The sequence below is a fragment of the Anomaloglossus baeobatrachus genome, chromosome 5, assembly GCF_048569485.1.
Source record: "Anomaloglossus baeobatrachus isolate aAnoBae1 chromosome 5, aAnoBae1.hap1, whole genome shotgun sequence".
In the NCBI taxonomy this organism is placed as follows: domain Eukaryota; kingdom Metazoa; phylum Chordata; class Amphibia; order Anura; family Aromobatidae; genus Anomaloglossus; species Anomaloglossus baeobatrachus.
Genome location: NC_134357.1, coordinates 55,697,764 through 55,717,298, shown reverse-complemented (window position 1 = coordinate 55,717,298; position 19,535 = coordinate 55,697,764). Strand labels below are relative to the sequence as shown.

Sequence of the window (19,535 nt, the reverse complement as noted above, 5' to 3'; positions counted from 1 at the left end):
CTCTGCTCTCCCCCTTTTCTCTGTGTAATGGTACTATTCCAGTAGCGTATGGCTTCCGATGCGACAGCATCGGAACCGATATGCTTATGACCCTCCGCTGTGAGCATCAGACGAGGGTCATGTGACACGCCCACGGGGTCCGAGGGGTTACTCGTCACCGGGCTGGTGTAGGAGGTGGGATGTCACAGCTGGCCAGGCCCGGTTCCGTGACCCCGGCGGTGTCAATAAATAGGGGATGATGATGGGGATTGTAGTTATTCGTGACGCCACCTGTGGTTTACGGCTAGTATGGAAGCCGCCACTGCGGGAGGTATCCTCTGGGGCAGATGGTTGTGCAGCTCAGTTGGTACAGCTCTCCACAGGCAGAGCTCAGGCCCCAGGGAGGTTGGGAGTAGTAGTTTCCTACCGCCATGCAGCTGAGGCGCAGGTAGGGCGTGGGAAGGATTGGAAGACACAGAGGTTGCAGTCAAAGTTCTTTACTCACTGAGATGTCACTGCCTCTGGAGTGCCGGACTCCGTTGTCATGGGCTCCAGCCAATCCCGGTTAGTTCAGAGGCCGGAACCGGTGTTTCCTTTTGTGAGTCCTCCTTACTTGCGCTGTATTGTATGAGTCCCTGTGGCTTGAAGCTACACGGGGACCAAAGTCCTTGGATTGGCTCCGTTCCTGTCCCGTATGGCAGGCAGTGCTGAAGACAAGCAGACAGAGGCCATGGATTACTGGAACCATGTCCTGTGGTCTGATGAGACCAAGATAAACTTATTTGGTTCAGATGGTGTCAAGCTTGTCTGGCAGCAGCCAGGTGAAGAGTACAAAGTGCGTCCTGCCTACAGTCAGGCATGGTAGTGAAAGTGTTATGGTTTGGGGCTCCGTGAGTGCTGCCAACTGTGGGGAGCTACAGTTCATTGAGGGAACCATGAATGCCAACATGTACTCTGACATACAGAACCAGAGCATGATCCCTCCCACAGCATTCAGAGAACTGCCAGATCTGCAAATGAGAATACAGGGATTTTATCAAAATGACATAATGCAGGCACTGAAAACATGGTCTCTTTTCCCTTTGCATTGTGTCTAATCAGATCTGACATGCGCTTTGGGACTTCTGGGACACGGGAAGCTCGCATGCACTCATTAAACACACGAGTGCCATTTGTGAGCTTTTATTATAAAACATGTCTAAGGGCATTGTCCCAGTACCCCAACATAGCTATATGCAACATGTACATTGGGGTACTCGACAGTGTGGTCTGTCTTTGGTTCATTTATGGCTTGTGGGGGTATGGCTGTTGCTGTTTTTGTACTGTTGCACTTTGCTAAAAATTCTGTTTGGGGGGGTTCTCATTAACTGAGGTTTTCTTTCCATTCTGTTACTTACCTTTAGGGTATGCTCACATGAGTGCTGAAATCGGACGAGTGCAAAGTGAGAAAATCTCACATTGTACTCTGATCAATGCTAGTCAATGAGGGAGAGCAGTTGATCAGTTTTTCTTGCATCCACATTCTGGATGCGAGAAAAGTAGCAGCATGCTGCGATATTCTGCGAGAGCCTTATCCCTCGCTCGCACCCATTCAAGTGAATGGGTGCGAGAGATACATCGGACTGCACTCGGATGTTATCCCAGTGCAGTGCGATATACGCACAGGCTGACAATGGAGGAGATGGGAGGGATTAACCTCTCCCTCTCCTCTGCAATGCCCGCCTACAGCTTCGCAGATGTGACCCGATCGCAAGATCGGGTCACATTCGAATGACACTCGGCTCACGATCGCAGCAGAGCCTGAGCCGAGGGTCATTAGCATATCGCAACCGATGCTCTCACATTGGATGCCATACTCTCGTGTGATTCCAGCCTTACAGTCATGCTTTGATATAGAAGGGTGCTTTTGCACTGCTTCAGAGCTCTCTGTTATGAGTTGAGTCCATGTTCGTAAGTTGCGTTTTTCCTGCTTATTTGCTGTGTCTTTTTTGTATGATACTTTCATTGGTTTTCCGCAAATAAATGCAAATAAAAAGTTGTTTTTTACAGTATCAGCAAAAGCTATTTCAGAAATCTGCACATATAGACTCACACACGCTTGCTTTTTTTTCCTGGCTGAAATGGAAACCTGCTGCATTTTGAAAGATGCAGCATGTCAATTCTTTCAGCATTTTTGCAGTTTTTTCACCATTGAAGGCAATCGGAGTGGAAAAAAGCAGCTGCGTTTTTTGCTGGGTTTTGCTGCTTTTGTGGTGAATGAAACTAACTTTATTTAAACAAATACTGTCCACAAATAACACACCTAAAACGCCTAAAAAAATGCAGTAAAAAAGCTTACAAAATTCAGCATGTTAGTGCCAAGAGATCAGATTTCGCTGCAGAAAAAAACGCATCAAAATGCACTATGTGAACATATCCTAAATATTTCTCGAATTTAGTTTTTTCTTTAGTCTGTGTTTTTTTGTCCAATGTTGGTTCTTATCATGCTGCTCTTAGATTACAGACAAAAACCTGGTGACAGATTTGCTTTAAACAGTCCAGCATAATGGTATAGATAACGTCTTATGTGGACTGCAATGCATGCCATTCTATTGTGCTGTTCTCAAGGGGTTAAACAGTTCAAAGCCAGGACCAAAAAGCTTTGTTCCATCTATGAGAAATCTTTTCAAGGCCTTTACTTGACCAATCAGTGCTTAACAAATATTTGCTGTGCCTGGTTCCTGTACAATGTCCATCCTGTGCGCACAACAAGACTGTCCGGGGGTGTAAAAATATTAGAAAATGTTGAAAAGGTCACACACAGGAGTCACTGTCCTGTTCACGATTAACAATGGGGCACTGGATCTTCTGTTTGGGGATAGTCGTATTGCAGATCCTACCAGTGTCTGAAGCAAAGTTGTAAGTAGAATTTATTTGACTTTATATAGTACATTACTGTAGATTTCACAAAATTATAAATGCATGTCGGCTGATAACGCAAATTGCACCAAGAAACAGATTTTCTGCAATAATTGCTTTCTTACTAATAGAAGTGGATACTGCTTAGTTTTCAGTTCTTGACGCATCTATAAGGGATAAGCAGGTTAACAGGTTCTACCCCCCATACCCTATTTACTTAAATAAAGACGATAACTCCGACTTTATTGCAAGGAATGGCCACAGCTTTTATTTAACCGTATATATGTATACCAAACTCGTGGCTCAACATGCCACCCATTGTTAAACATAACCTTTATACATATATACCCTTATAACCAAAACCACCGATAGATCCATCCGAGAGGGAAACAACCATCATTCTTAACCCCCCGGCCGTAACCTCCAAACCGGCCCAGAGGACCACCTCGGCCGTGACCAACCGGCCCAAGGTGAGGGGTAATAACGTTCCATCGTTAATTACCCCCACCCAGAACCTGCAGGACCTCCGCCTGCAAGTTCCCATCCATTCCGAAGCCACTCCCCTTGAGCGACTTCGTACCAACAAACCGACTGTCGGTACTCCCAACCTCTCAGACGGACCTATCCCCCCGCTGTGACATCAAAACAAACATTTTTTCTTTTTTTTTTTTTTTTTTTGACAAAAAGCCATCACCCCCTTTGTAGTTCTTTTTTTTTTTTTTGTATATATTACTCTCCCTTTTTTTTTTTTTTTTTTTATATAATAAGGGCGGGCGGGTGGGCACAAAGTTCAAGCGACGAAAGGGGAGGTAACACAATTTACATTCTCTTTATACCTCAAACTACGCCCCCACCCCTTCCTTGCTCTCCACCAATCCCCCCTCCAGTACCAACCACCAATCCCATGCCCCCATCTATCTACCTCATCCCCAACCAAAACCTTTTAACTCCTTACTACCCTGCACCCTCCCGATCGTCATGGGCCTGCTCACCCCTATGGGGCTCACTGCCCTTCTTGACGCATCTATAAGGGATAAGCAGGTTAACAGGTTCTACCCCCCATACCCTATTTACTTAAATAAAGACGATAACTACGACTTTATTGCAAGGAATGGCCACAGCTTTTATTTAACCGTATATATGTATACCAAACTCGTGGCTCAACATGCCACCCATTGTTAAACATAACCTTTATACATATATACCCTTATAACCAAAACCACCGATAGATCCATCCGAGAGGGAAACAACCATCATTCTTAACCCCCCGGCCGTAACCTCCAAACCGGCCCAGAGGACCACCTCGGCCGTGACCAACCGGCCCAAGGTGAGGGGTAATAACGTTCCATCGTTAATTACCCCCACCCAGAACCTGCAGGACCTCCGCCTGCAAGTTCCCATCCATTCCGAAGCCACTCCCCTTGAGCGACTTCGTACCAACAAACCGACTGTCGGTACTCCCAACCTCTCAGACGGACCTATCCCCCCGCCACAGACCGGCCAAGTGACCACCTTACTTGGCCCGGGCCCCCCACACCCCAAGTGCTTGCTCCAGGCCATCCCTCAAACCCAACATCCATAAATCCAGACCCACATCAGTCAGGTGAACTCCATCTCCCCTTAGGTACTGTTCCGTGGACTCCTCCAATTCTCTATGCCGCACCACCAAACCACCATTCCGTGCCACAAACCTGCCAATTGCCCGGTTCAGCTTACTCCGAGCCCTATTAATACGGTCCACCGACCTACCAAAACGCCACTGCATCCGAGCTATGATGTCCGACCAAACGATCACAATGCCCGGGAACGCCCTCCACAAATGTAACAGGTCCAACTTTATGTCCCTTTTCAATTCCCTTGCCGACCTTACTCCCAAATCATTCCCACCCACGTGTAAAATTAACACATCCGGGTCACGATCCATACGGCTATAATAAGCCACCTCTGGGCGCACCCTACCCCAGGTCATGCCCCGAATTCCCAGCCACTTTACTCGGGCCTCCGTCACCGACACTCCAAGCTGCCGACCATCGTGACACACATCCGCCCGCAACGCTCCCCAATACACGTAGGAGTGCCCGAGGATCCACACAAGGCATGGCCCTACAAAATATAAACACCACGAATAAAACAGCAACAGCCAAGAAAAATTGTCACATACCAGCATCAAAACACAAAACAGGAATTCCCCCACCCCGAATCATCATCTGACCAAATGAGGCCTAATGTACAAGCGAAACCTGGAAGACTCCCACCTCCCAATCCGCCGGATACAATCCTCACTCAAACCCCACCTGGCGGCTTCCGTTGCCGCCCCAATCCGGAAGGAGTGAGACCCGTATTCACTTGGCTCCTCCCCCACCCGAGCTAATGCCATCTTCAGCACCGCAATGAATTGGTAACGCGACAAGGCCAATCCGTCCGCATGCCGCAGGAAAACGCCCGGGTAACCTCCGCGTACCTTTAGAAACTCCGAAACCTGTACCACCGGGCACAGTTGGTGTCCCGGTAACGCAAACAACACCACTAAGCGCCCCCGCCCCCTCTGATCCGTCTTCGAAAAACGAAGCCGACATTCCACTCTATCCTCCCCCAGCATTACATCCTCCATCATCAAACCGCCCATTGCTTGCTTAGTCGGGCTGACCAATTCACCAATGCGAAAGGCCCCAAAAAACGCCAATACAAAAGCTACCGAAAACAACCCCCTCTCAAAAGGAGACGAACACAATTCCCCCAAACATCCCACTAAACGCCCCAACAAAGGCAATGACACCGGCCGCCTCATGTCACGTGACTGGGCCCCTTTCCGAAAACCCTTCATTGCCTGCCGCACCAGAAAGTCCTTAGTCGCATCCCGGACCCCTTGCATCTGAAACAGGAAGGCCAATGCCGCCAGCTTGCCACCCATCACCGAAACGGACCGACCTGCCGAAAAATCCCCACTAATTAACATCAGGACCCCCAACACTCGGTCTTTGTAACCCGACTCCACGAAGTCCCTACTTTCCAACTCTGCCCATTCCTTCCACACCGCCTGATATCGGCACCAAGTAGCCTCAGACACCGATCTCCTAATCCCCTCAAAAGCTACACCGATGCCAGGTCCCACAGCCCGTCCGGGCAAGGTTCTCCATCCGCGTCCGCTCCCGGCACCAGCTTCCTGAACCTGCAAAACTGAAACCGTGATAACGCGTCAGCCACCTCATTTCGAATCCCTGGCACGTGCCGAGCCACCACGCAAATGTTCAACTCCAAACAACGCAACACCAAGTGCCTTAAATACCCCACAACCGGCGGGGATTTTGCAGACAGCGCATTGATGGAATGCACCACCGCCATGTTGTCACAATGCATGCAAACCCTTCTTCCGGAAAAAACGGGGCCCCATAACTCCACTGCTACAATTATGGGAAACAATTCCAGCAGCGCCAAATTCCTCACCAGACCTGTTTCCACCCAAAGCTTTGGCCATTTTCCAACACACCAGTGCGTCTGAAAAATTGCCCCAAAACCTGTCGCTCCAGCCGCATCAGTATACAACTCCAACTGGCTATTGGACAAAGCCTTGCTCATCCAAAGCGTCTGACCGTTGTACCGGTCCAAAAACTTCTCCCAAACCAACAAATCCCCTTTCATCACTTTTGTCACTCTGACAAAGTGATTCGGAGCTCTTACCCCCGCGGTTGCACTTGCCAGCCTCCTATTAAAGATCCGCCCCATCGGCATGATGCGACAAGCGAAATTCAATTTCCCGAGCACTGACTGCAAGTCCCGCAAACGCACCTTCTTGGCCTGATACAAAAACCGCACCGACGCCTTCAAATCCAGAAGCTTCCCCTCAGGCAAACGGCATTCCATTGCCAGTGTATCAATTTCAATACCTAAAAAACATAGAGCAGTCACCGGCCCTTCTGTTTTTTCTTTTGCCAACGGAATACCCAGGCTCCTCGCAATCCGCTCTAACGTAAACAACAACAAGGAGCAAACCGAAGAGCCCGCCGGACCCACGCAAAAGAAGTCATCCAAATAGTGAATCACTGAATGGACCCCTGCCACGTCCTTGACTACCCATTCCACAAAGGTACTAAATGCCTCAAAATGTGCACACGAAATGGAACAGCCCATCGGCAGGCAGCGATCCACATAGTATTCCCCATCCCACATACACCCCAAGAGATGAAGACTCTCTGGGTGCACCGGAAGTAAACGAAAAGCTGCTTCCACATCCGCCTTTGCCATTAGGGCCCCCCGCCCGGCAGCCCTTACCAGCTCCAATGCCTTATCAAAGGATACATAAGAAACTGCCGACAACTCTGTTGATATCCCATCATTCACCGACAATCCCTCCGGATAAGATAAATGATGGATGAGCCGAAATTTGTTCGGCTCCTTCTTAGGCACCACCCCAAGGGGGGAAATCCTTAAATTGGAGAATGGCAGGTCCTGGAATGGACCCGCCATCCTCCCCAACTCCACCTCCTTTTGCAGCTTTTCCTTCACCACCGCTGGATGTTCTTTTGCGGACCTCAAATTCCCCGGGCGAAACACCGGCGCCTCAGAATCAAACGGAATCCGAAAACCTTCCGTAAAACCACGTGCCAACAATTCCGCCGCTCTAACGTCCGGGTACCTATTTAGATAGGGAAGCATCGCCTCTACCCTCACTGGCGTCCTCCCTTTTTCCAGACCCCTCCCCCGCCTTTCCTTTTCCTTTCTTAAAGCACCTTGCCAGGGAGTGAGAACCTCCACATCCGGAACACTCATGTTTGAAACGACATGAGGCCCCGAACTTACACTGGCCCTCGTTATATTGCCAACAAGCCCCCTTTTTCTGTCCAGCCGGGGACCCGCCGCTCGCACCCGGGCTCCCGGCACCACCTCGAAAGGGCTGAGCCGGAGCCGTCATTAGCCGCATCCACAAAGAAATATCTTTGTGTCCCCACTGAACACCAGGCCGCAGAGCCTTCCGTTGCCGGAACTGTTCATCATATCTTAACCACCCTAATCCGCCGTATACTCTATACGCCTCCCCTATCGCGTCCATATAACCGAATAGAGCGGAACAATGCTCCGGCTCCTTTTCCCCAATCACGCTAGCCAAGATCGCAAAGGCCTGCAGCCAATTGGTAAACGTCCTCGGGATCAACCTATACCTCCGTTTTTCCTCATCCTCCTTCTCCTTTTTTGTATCACTGGGCTTCACCTTATCCAAATTAAACTTCTCCAGGGGAAGCAGGGAAAAAATTTCCACATACTCCCCTTTCCAAATCTTGTCCCTCACTTCCTTTTTTAAATGAACCCCCAACTGACCTTCAAAACACACATAAATTTCACTCCGCGCCCTATCATCCAACCGCACAACCTCATCCTCTTTCTCCTTTTCCTTTTCCGCCTCTTTACTCGCACCCACGGCAGCCACCCCACCGGCCGCCTGTCCCGCATCTACCGCCGCGGTAGTGTCCCGCGCCGCAACCTCACGCCCCGGCGCCTCTGTCTGCACTACCTCCGAGGGGGCCACCCACGCCCCCACCGGAGCCCCAGGCCCAATTCGACTACCCCGTTCCGCCGACAACCCCTGCAACACCCCCAAAAGCTGCCTCCAAAACTCCGGGCCCGGTAGACCAGATTGACTGACCGCACTCGCCCCTTGCGCAACACTTCCCGCGGAGGAACCCCCTCCCCCACCCGCACTACACACAGCATTAAACATTTCTGTCGCTCGCTCACCAGGCTGCCGTTGCACCGACGTTGGCACAGCCGTGCCCCGATCATCCTGCTGTCGCTCCGTCCGGCCTGTCGCTGTCATCGACTCTTCATCCCCTCCGGAGTCCGAACTGCCGCTGCCGGCCACAGGGGGGACCAGCGAGGGGACAGCCCGCACCTGGCGGCCGTCGACCCCCACGGTCACCGCACCCCGCTCCTCCGGACGCCTCCTGCTGGACCTCAGTCTCTTGGCACGACGTGGCGCCGTACCGCCGTCCATCCCTGCTGGCCTCCGGTATCCTTGCTGCGCCGCTGCTGCGTCCTCCCTGCTCATTGGGCTCCCTCCCTGCCGACTGCGGGATTGCCGTCCCGCCTCTGACCAACGCCGGGAACCCCCCCCAGCACGATCCTCGCCGGAGGGGACCGTAATCCGGGACCGCACCATGCCCGCCGGGCCGCCGCACTCTTCTCCCGCTCGTCTCTGCCCGCCGCCGCACTCCACCTCCACGATCCGTCCTGAGTCGCTCCCCTGCCGTCTGCAGGGAGTCTCCACCGCCAATCCGATACGCTGGGCTCCACCCCCGGCCCGCACATCACCGGGGGTTGCCGCTACTCCGCTCCGGGACCTTGCAGGCCGCGGACCGGAAGTAGGCCTCGCCGAAGCTCCGCCCACCTCCGACCCGCGGGATCTCCGGCGAGGATTCCTCCCGGCAGCCGGCAGCTCCACCACAGCAGACGCGGGGCTCCCTCGTGCCGGAGGGTCCCCGAAGGGGCTCCTTGATCTCCTTCTCCCCCCTCCACTGGGGGAGTAGCGCACCGGCGGCCGTGACCGCCGAGCACGTAGAACAGGCCCGGGCGCAGGAGCAGCAGGAATCACCGCTCCAGCACCGCAAACCGCCGCCAGCTGATCCCGTAGTACATCAGCACCCAGGACCTCAGCAGCCCCACGAACTAAGTCCATTAAAGCAGCCAGGTCAGCCATCGCAGTGGCTGCAGCACAAACGTCCTGGAGCACAAAGTTCAAGCGACGAAAGGGGAGGTAACACACTTTACATTCTCTTTATACCTCAAACTACGCCCCCACCCCTTCCTTGCTCTCCACCAATCCCCCCTCCAGTACCAACCACCAATCCCATGCCCCCATCTATCTACCTCATCCCCAACCAAAACCTTTTAACTCCTTACTACCCTGCACCCTCCCGATCGTCATGGGCCTGCTCACCCCTATGGGGCTCACTGCCCTTCTTAAAGTTAAGTGCGATCCTTGAAAGAGAAACCTTCTGAGGAGTGAGGATATACTGTGTGCAAAGACCAGGATTTTATTTTCTGTTTTTTTTTTTACTATGCGAATGTCATCTACAGGTTATAAAATTGCTCCAAACGACGACAAAATTTAGTTTTTTGGTTATAAAACTTTCTAAAAACAGTACATCTAAAGGGGGCTTTACACGCTACGATATCGTTAATGTTTTATCGTCGGGGTCACGTTGTTAGTGACGCACATCCGGCGTCATTAACGATATCGCAGCGTGTGACACTGACCAGCGACCTTAAGCGACCTTAAAAATGGAGAAAATCGTTCACCATGGAGAAATCGTCCCAAAACCAAAAATCGGTAATGGTTGATTATCGATGTGGTTCGTCGCTCCTGCGGCAGCACATATCACTGTGTGTGACACCGCAGGAGCGAGGAACGTCTCCTTACCTGCCGCCGGCCGCAATGTGGAAGGAAGGAGGTGGGCGGGATGTTACGCCCCGCTCATCTTCGCCCCTCCGCTTTGATTGGCCGGCTGCTTAGTGACATTGCGGTGACGACTTGAGGGAGGGATTGTTCGGCAGTCACAGTGACGACGACGACCAGGTAAGTGCGTGTGACGCTGCCGTAGCGATAATGTTCGCTGCGGCAGCGATCACACGAAATTGCATGCATGACGGGGGCGGGTGCTTTTGCGTACGATATCGCTAGCAATTGCTAGCGATATCGTAGCGTGTAAAGCCCACTTTAGGCATGTTGTGGTCTGTAAAAATCATGATACTTTATAGGGTACCTGCATATTGGACGGATTTTTTTGAGTTGTTTATAATAGAAGTGGGGTTCTGTGGGTAACACCCGCGGACAGTGCGGGGGGGGGGGTGAAGCTTAATCAAAGAGGCATATTTGGTAGGTGTGAGCTGATACGGGCTGCCTGTTGGGCCATGCCCACCAAGACGGGTATCACACCCACCCATTAAGCTCCAAACATGTCACTTTGATAATGCAAGGGGGTGCTTCATCCCCCCTCCACCCCCTCTGTCAGGGGGTCCTCCACTTCTACTATAAACAACTCCATGCCTACATAGACTTAAAGGAAACAATCACCAGGATTTTGGTTTTCAGGCTGATTCTATACATACCTGTAGTGGTCAGCTTGGATGTTTAGGTTTTGAAATCAAAGAAATTAAAGTTTATAAACTCGGCAGCTTCTTGAGTGACAGCAGCTGAGGATCAGATAATATCTGAGGGGTATTCATAGTTACCCCCTCCCCCTGTTGGAATTAGCATAATTATTATACAATCAATGTAACATCTCACTTTCAGGACCTGTGGTGAGGTCATACCCATGTGACCAGAAGGGGCGGGGCCTAAGTTAAAAAAAAACCAAAAAAATAAAACAACAAAAACAGCAATTTTGAGGATTTCAATTTATTTTTTTTTTTCTCACAAAGTGTTATTAAGTAAATCCGCAGAGGCACTAGAAGTTAAGTCCATATATTATTTTTAATCAATCCTTCGATAAAAAAATATTTTAGAGTTGTGTAACCCCTTTTTACATGTTTATGGGATTGTGAGCATATAAACAACTACACAGTTTGATACTCTATTACAGGGCAAAGATTCACTTCAGAATAAACAAAAAATGTATTGAAATATTAAAAACAAACATACAAATCACATCATAATTTTAGGTAGAAAAAGGAAGAATACCCAATAAAGGAAAAAAGGATGGGTCCCCCAAAAGGTTTAAATAATGATAAATGGGCAAATGGATCAACAGATGTGAGACATATAGCCCATGATTCTAATGTATATCCAAAAATGCCTAGTGCATAACTTACCCACAATATTAAAGAGGACCCTCCATTTAACTTTGACGCGCGTTTCGCTTCTATGGCTCTCTCAAGGGGATGTATGTGAAAAACTGACCTGTTAGACGTATTTATGGATGCCGGAATAGGGCTCAATCAAATGTGGTGCCTGCACATCTACAGGATGCAGACAGTGGTGAACACATTGGTATCTCCATCCTCAACCAATCAATGCACAGCAGACGTGATGATGTCAAAACATCGCGTGTGCTGTGCCGAGCGTGAATCACCAGAGACCACGTAGAACACTGGTGGAATGGGAGTGAGGTAATTATGTGGTGTTTTGGGGGATGCGCATGGGATGTTTGCATGTATGCAGGAGGCTACGTAAGGGCTTATAATGTGTATAGGGGCTATGTGGGGGCTCATAATATATATACTGGGCTATGTGGACGCTCATAATGTATATGGGGGCTATGTGGAGACTCATAAATGTATATAGGAGGCTATGTTGAGGTTCAATAATGTATATAGAAGGCTACGTGGGGGCTCATACTGTAATACAGGGTTATGTGGGGGCTCAAAGTGTATAGGAGGCTATGTGGGGGTTCAGAAATGTATACAGGAGGCTATGGGGGCTCCTACTGTATGTAGGAGGCTATGGGGGGCTTCTTCTGTAAACAGGGGCTATGTGTATGGTTGGAGGAAATGTAGATTATATTTGTCCGATTTCAGATTGCTGATCACATTGTTTTTCTGAAGATAAGCCACTGGCCAACATGTCAGTAGGCGGCTTTCTCATAGAAAACACAAGATCACTCGGCTGAATGAGCGCTCCTGTTTATGAAAGGGACGGTTGAAATGACTGTGAGTCGAATGATCGGCTGAAGTGTTCAATCTCCTTTTAATCTTTATGGCCAGCTTAATTTAATGCTTCAACTTCCCTAATCTTATCAGCCATGACAGAGGACAGAATAGTAACCATAAATCTTCAAAAATGTTCACCTTTCTGCTGTCCCTTAGCTCCTCATCCTCTTTATATTGATATCCTATGTTCTATGTCATCCCTGCCAGGCACTATGCCGTCATCTTCCCATCAGAGCTACAGAGCCAGCGCTCAGAAAACATCTGTTTAGAGCTGAAGAACACAGAAGGAGAAAGCGACCTGAAAATATCTCTAAATCTGAACAATAAGAACACCACGCTCATCGAAAAAAAATTCCAGCAAGACATTATATTTACCTGCCTCAGCCTCCAGGTAAGAGTGGACTTTAAGAGGTCATCAGTTATCTTTGGAAATTCCATGAGAAAAATACAGCACAGGATAGCAGTATGCAAATTATATGGGTAAACATACAGACTGACACAACAAAAGAATTGTCTTTGCATTTTACTACCTTGTTTGTTTGTTACATTTACAATTGTTGAACACTGTTTTCTCTGGTAAAAGCTCAAAACCTCTTCTAAAGGCCACGTCACACTAAGCAACATCGCTGATGACTGATGAGTCACACTTTTTGTGACGTAACAACGATCCTCTTATCGACGTTGCTGTGTGTGACATCCAGCAACAACCTGGCCCCTGCTGTGAAGTTGCTGGTTGTTGCTGAATGGCCTGGGCCATTTTTGGTTGTTGGTGTCCCGCTGGGCAACATGTCTGACACCTTATCAACAACCAGCAACTAGTTGGCGATTCAGAATTCAGCGACGCAGGCGTAGTTTAGCCTTTCCTTTACAACGCCCTCTTCAACTCCGATTGGTGGTCACAACTAAGCAAAAGGTCTCACTTCTCACGAGCGTCCACAAACGACATAAACCGCGTTGCAGCAGCGATCCCGCTAGCGGTCTGCATATCACAACCCTGAGGACTCTACTGTGATCTGCAATCCAGAACCTTTTGGCTGGAAGACACAGGAAGTCACCGCCCAGTCATATAACACACTTACGATTACCAATAGGAGCGGAGGGGGGCGCGAAAAAGGCACGTAGATGCACGCCTATATGTTGTTAATCGTTCAATGTGACAGGTCTCAGTGACCAACGATGTTGTTGTACAAGTTGTTTATGGATCTCAGGATCGTTGGTGCGTCGTTGTTAAGGTTTGACTGTGTGACATCTCACCAGCGACCTCCTAGCAACTTACCAGCGATCCCTATCAAGTTGAGTTTTAGTTGGGATCGCTGGTAAGTTTAGTGTGACGGTACCTTAACAATATTGCAACATTCCTGCACCTACCTTTGGGCCACCCTGTAGAGAAACTGTGGGATTTATACAAGTGCAACTCAAATTAGAATATTCTAAAAAAGTTAATTTTTTTCGGTTATTCAATACAAAAAGGGAAACGCATATATTATATAGAGTCATTACACACAGAGGGATCTATTCCTATATATTATATAGTCATTACACACAGAGGGATCTATTCCTATATATTATATAGAGTCATTACACACAGAGGGATCTATTCCTATATATTATATAGTCATTACACACAGAGGGATCTATTCCTATATAATATATAGAGTCATTACACACAAAGGGATCTATTCCTATATATTATATAGAGTCATTACACACAGAGGGATCTATTCCTATATATTATATAGTCATTACACACAGAGGGATCTATTCCTATATAATATATAGAGTCATTACACACAGAGGGATCTATTCCTATATATTATATAGAGTCATTACACACAGAGGGATCTATTCCTATATATTATATAGAGTCATTACACACAGAGGGATCTATTCCTATATATTATATAGAGTCATTACACACACACAAAGGGATCTATTCCTATATATTATATAGAGTCATTACACATAGAGTGATCTATTTCTATATATTATATAGAGTCATTACACACAGAGGGATCTATTTCTATATATTATATAGAGTCATTACACACAGAGGGATCTATTCCTATATATTATATAGAGTCATTACACACAAAGGGATCTATTCCTATATATTATATAGAGTCATTAGACACAGAGTGATCTATTTTGTGTCTTTATTTCTGTTAATGTTGATGATTAAGGCTTACAGCCAATGAAAACCCAAAAGTTATTATCTCAGAAAATTAGAATATTATATAAGACCAACTGAAAAAGTTATTTTAAACTCAGAAATGTTGACGCCTACTGGAAAGTCTGTGCAGTAAATGCCTCAATACTTGGTTGGACTTCTTTTGCATAAATTACTGTAGCAATGCGGTGTGGCATGGAGGCGATCAGCCTCTGGTACTGCTGAGGTGTTATGGAAGCCCAGGGTGCTTTGATAGCAGCCTTCAGCCCATCTGCATTGTTATGTTAAAACATAACTCCTCCTCTTTTGATCGGAAGATTTATGTTTTACTCTTTTAAATTTCTGGAATAAATTTGAAGTTTTATTCTTACTTCTACATTCTTCTATGGACATTCTGTGCCGGGGATCCATCTTTATTGGTCATGAATGGCTTGACACAAGGAATGCGACAGTTGTAGCCCATGTCCTGGATACGTCTGTGTGTGGTGGCTCTTGAAGCACTGACTCCAGCAGCAGTCCACTCCTTGTGAATCTCCCCCAAGTTTTTGAATGGGCTTTTTTTAGCAATCCTATCAAGGCTGCAGTTATCCCAGTTGCTTGTGCACCTTTTTCTACTACACTTTTTCCTTCCACTCAACCTTCCATTAATATGTTTGGATAAAGCTTCTTTAGCAATGACCTTTTGTGGCTTACCCTCCTTGTGGAGTGGGTCAATGAATGCCTTCTGACGCGAAACGGCCGTCGTGCGACGTGCTCTGTGTATCCCCCCCCCCCCGTGTGCCTACACTTGTAACCTGTCGATGGAATAAAAGGTTTTTGACACAGCCATTCCGGTGAGTGCCTTTCGCTCCTACTATTTTTCTTTTCTCAATGACTGCCTTCTGGACATCTGTCAAGTCAGCAGTCTTCCCCATGACTGTGTAGCCTACTGTACCAGACTAAGGGACCATTTTAAATGCTTAGGAAGCCTTTGCAGGTGCTTTGTGGTAATTTTTCTAATTTTCTGAGATACTGACTTCTGGGTTTTCATTGGCTGTAAGCCATAATCATCAACATTAACAAAAATAAACAATTGAAATAAATCCCACTGTGTGTAATGATTCTATATAATATATGTGTTTCCCATTTTGTATTGATATTCCCATTTTGATGATATTTTAATTTACTGAGATGAACCTGTATTTCCTGAACTGTTATGTTAGACACCTAAAGGACAAGACTTAAAGCATGACCGCCCTCAATGCCATCCAAAATCTCTACCAAACATTATGAACAGGGATTTTTTTTTTAATGAAACTGAATTGCTAAAAAAGTCGTAAAGATGCTAGATTTTAGTGCCTAGTCAAAGTCATAAAATATTGAGCTGCTTTGTAAATAGTAATAATTTCTTCATTTTTTTAGCTGACATATTTATACTATTTTATTTCTGTAGGTTCCCATTCCTGAAGAAGATGTGTCGGTCGGGACATTAACGATATCTATTAACAGTACAGGGGAATTAGTTACTAATAGTAATAAAGTTCTGGTTAAGAAGCTGCGCTCCAAAACTCTAGTCCAGACAGACAAAGCCGTGTACAAACCAGGACAAACTGGTGAGAAGAAAAATAAACGTACCCTAATAGCATTTAGAGGGTCCTCCTTGTTATTAAAATGATACCTAGTTTTCTAAATATTTAAAACATTTAAATGTGAACATTTGTATTCAGTCCCCTGTAGTCCAGTGTCCCTAACTAAAATCCTGAGTGACTAATTACCTGTAGAAGTCACTAAATTAGCAAGTTGGGTCCACCTGTGTGTAATTTATAGTATAACTACAGCTGTTCTGAGAACGCCTCAGAGGTTTGTTTGAGAACATTAAGTATAAAAAAGCATTATGAAATCCAAGGAACACACCAGACAGGTCAGGGATAAAGTTGTGGATATCAGTAAAGCAGGGTTAGGTTGTAAAAATAGCCCAAGCTCTTAACATTTGATTCAGTCCTGTTCAATCCATCATCCAAAAATGGAAGAAGTATGGCCCAACTGCAAACCTACCAAGACATGGCCATCCACCTAAACTGACATCCCAAGAAAGAGAGCACTAATTAGAGAAGTAGCCAAAAGGCCGCTAACATCTCCAGCCCCTCCATTCCTCACTGTCCCCCGTCCGGTCCTTGTCGCATCTTCTTATCACCACCAGTCATACTGAAATCCCTAGTTTGTGTAAGATTATGATGTCAAGACATGCGTCATCACATTACACACGCATAACCGTGTGGACATTCTGTATGGGGGACTATGTGCGGCCCATTATTCTGTATGGAGGACTATGTGGGGCCCATTATTCTGTATGGAGGGCTATGTGGGGCCCATTATTCTGTATGGAGGGCTACGTGGAGCCCATTATTCTGTATGGAGGGCTATGTGGCCCCATAATTCTGTATGGAGGGCTATGTGGGGCACATTATTCTGTATGGAGGACTACGTGGAGCCCATTATTCTGTATGGAGGGCTATGTGGGGCCATTATTTTGTATGGAAGACTATGTGTGGCACATTATTCTGTATGGAGGGCTATGTGGGGCCCATTATTCTGTATAGAGGGCTATCTTGGGCACATTTTTCTGTATGGAGGACTATGTGAGACCCATTATTTTGTATGGAGATGTATGTGGGGCACATTATTCCACATGGAGGGCTATGTGGCGCCCATAATTCTGTATGGAGGACTATGAGGATCTAAATTCTGCATGGAGGACTATGTGGTGCCCATTATTCTGTATGGAGGACTATGTGGTGCCCATTATTCTGTAAGGAGAACTATGTGGGGCTAAATTCTATATGGAGGACTATGTGGGGGGCATATTCTGTGTAGAGCACAATATGGGGCCCATTATTATGTGTAGAGGGCTATGTGGTGGTCATTATGCTGTATGGAGGACTATGTGGTGCCCGAGACTAGATTGACCTACGACTTTGTCCAAGTTTTTAACTTTAGCACTCTGTGTATTTGATTTTGACATCACTGCTCCACAGTATAATGAAGAATGTTCAATTCACAGAAAATAACTTTGGTGCCATTTCCCTGGAAAATTCACAAAATCTGGCGAATTGAAATTTTGTTTGATCCGCTCATTTCTAGTCTACGTCCCTGTATAAAAAGATCATGTTGACCAGTTCATCCAAAATAAGTCGTAAAAGGCAGTAAGAAGTTTTGCTTATCACATAATTTGGCACCATCGTCTTTCCTATTCATACGGGGACAGTTGCTCCATATGATTTCTATAACTTATAAATAGGCAGATAATGTCATCATCAGCATGCGTGGTAATGTATGATCACATTTACAGATATTTATGCTGAGACAAACACTTTAGGGCTTTTCAAGAAATATCTGGTCATCCTTTTTAATAGGCTTTTCTAATAACTCTATTTTGTTTATCACAGTAAACTTCAGAATTCTGTCCATTAATGAAGATTTCAAACCAGAAAATATTTTGGTAAGTCTCAAGTAAATGATAGCAGAAAAAAAAGAAAAGATAAAAAAAGCATATTTCTTTGATTTGTGTTAGACCTTATGCACATGGACAAAGTAGTGGTCCGGACAATGCCGGGAACCCATACAGTGTGACTGCAAACGTACATGAAATATGAAAACTTAAAATAGTTACATTTTGCATATCAGGACTCGTGTTAACTTTAAGAACCTGAAAAATTTCTAAAAGAAAATAAAGTTGTTTTTTTTTTCCTTAGATCCCTGTGATAGAAGTACAGGTAAGAAAATGTATCAAGAAATAATATTAGCGTAACAGCAATAATGTAAGTCATACGTGCATAGATCATTGTCACGCACGGAGTAGGGGGCTGTTCGTATTATAATGTGACACACGTGTTCAGACCAATGAGCATGGTCTGAATCATCACAAACAAAATGGGGGAAACACTGGGGTCACGATACAATGAAGGTCCCTGCCACTAGGGAGAGGGGTGAGGGGGCACCTCCTGAACTCACTTTAAGCTGACTCCTGAGCTCCTTGTCATCCCTATACAGGTAGGTTCTTTCAACCTGTCGGTGAGCAGGATACCTAGGACCTTCAGCTGGCCCTAAACTCACCCTGCCTAGTAAGTAGGCTGACAAGTACACTAGACTCGCCACTACACTAATAAACACGGAGGCAAAGAAAAGACAGACAGGGGAATACACAGAAAGATACAAAACACCAAATTTCACAGCAGCAGACAGACTCTAAAGTAGCATGGACACAGGACAATTCCTCAGCAGCTCCTTCCACCAGGCTGGCCAAAGTAGAAATGAATTCTAACAGCAGCAAGGACTGCTGGGAAGACTCCAGTATTTAACCTAAATGGGCGTGGGCTCAAAGCAGCAACAGTTGACCTGTACTGCTCATAGCTGCTGGCAATAAAAACTTAAATTAACTCATAAGACCCCAAAGGAAAGGAAACTTTGTTTAAATGAGTAGTCTAGATGGAGAAGAGAGGCTCCAGTCCTAAGGCTGTCACTAGTCTCAAAACAGCAGGGAGACAACTGTGACAATCATATGGTTAGAAACTGAAACATGTCAATATTTTTGATTTGTGTACTTGTATATGATGTATTTTTTATTTTTTTAGAATAAGTCATCTTTGTTGACAGTTAAAGAATGTCAATTTAAAAGTTTGATCGATGTTCAGTTGTACTTGATCCTTTCAGGACCCAGAGAAAAACAGGATTGGTCAATGGTTAAATGTGACGCTCAATCAGGGGATTGCTGATCTCTCTCTCGCTCTGTCCTCTGAGCCCACCCTGGGGGAATATTCCATCAAACTGAAAGGCACATCCCATACCTTCTCTGTAGAGGAATATGGTGAGGAAA

The 19,535-nt window shown here is 46.5% G+C and overlaps 1 protein-coding gene across 1 annotated transcript in view; it reads left to right on the top strand.

The window, feature by feature from the left end:
• Positions 1-2,809: 2,809 nt before the first annotated feature.
• LOC142312619 (alpha-2-macroglobulin-like) overlaps positions 2,810-19,535 on the top strand; it is a 179,396-nt gene continuing 162,670 nt past the window's right edge. The window contains exons 1-6 of the mRNA XM_075351614.1: positions 2,810-2,877; positions 12,724-12,907; positions 16,116-16,275; positions 18,109-18,161; positions 18,415-18,435; positions 19,373-19,526. Coding sequence (XP_075207729.1) covers positions 2,810-2,877; positions 12,724-12,907; positions 16,116-16,275; positions 18,109-18,161; positions 18,415-18,435; positions 19,373-19,526 — 640 coding nt within the window. The remainder of the gene's footprint in view (positions 2,878-12,723; positions 12,908-16,115; positions 16,276-18,108; positions 18,162-18,414; positions 18,436-19,372; positions 19,527-19,535) is intronic.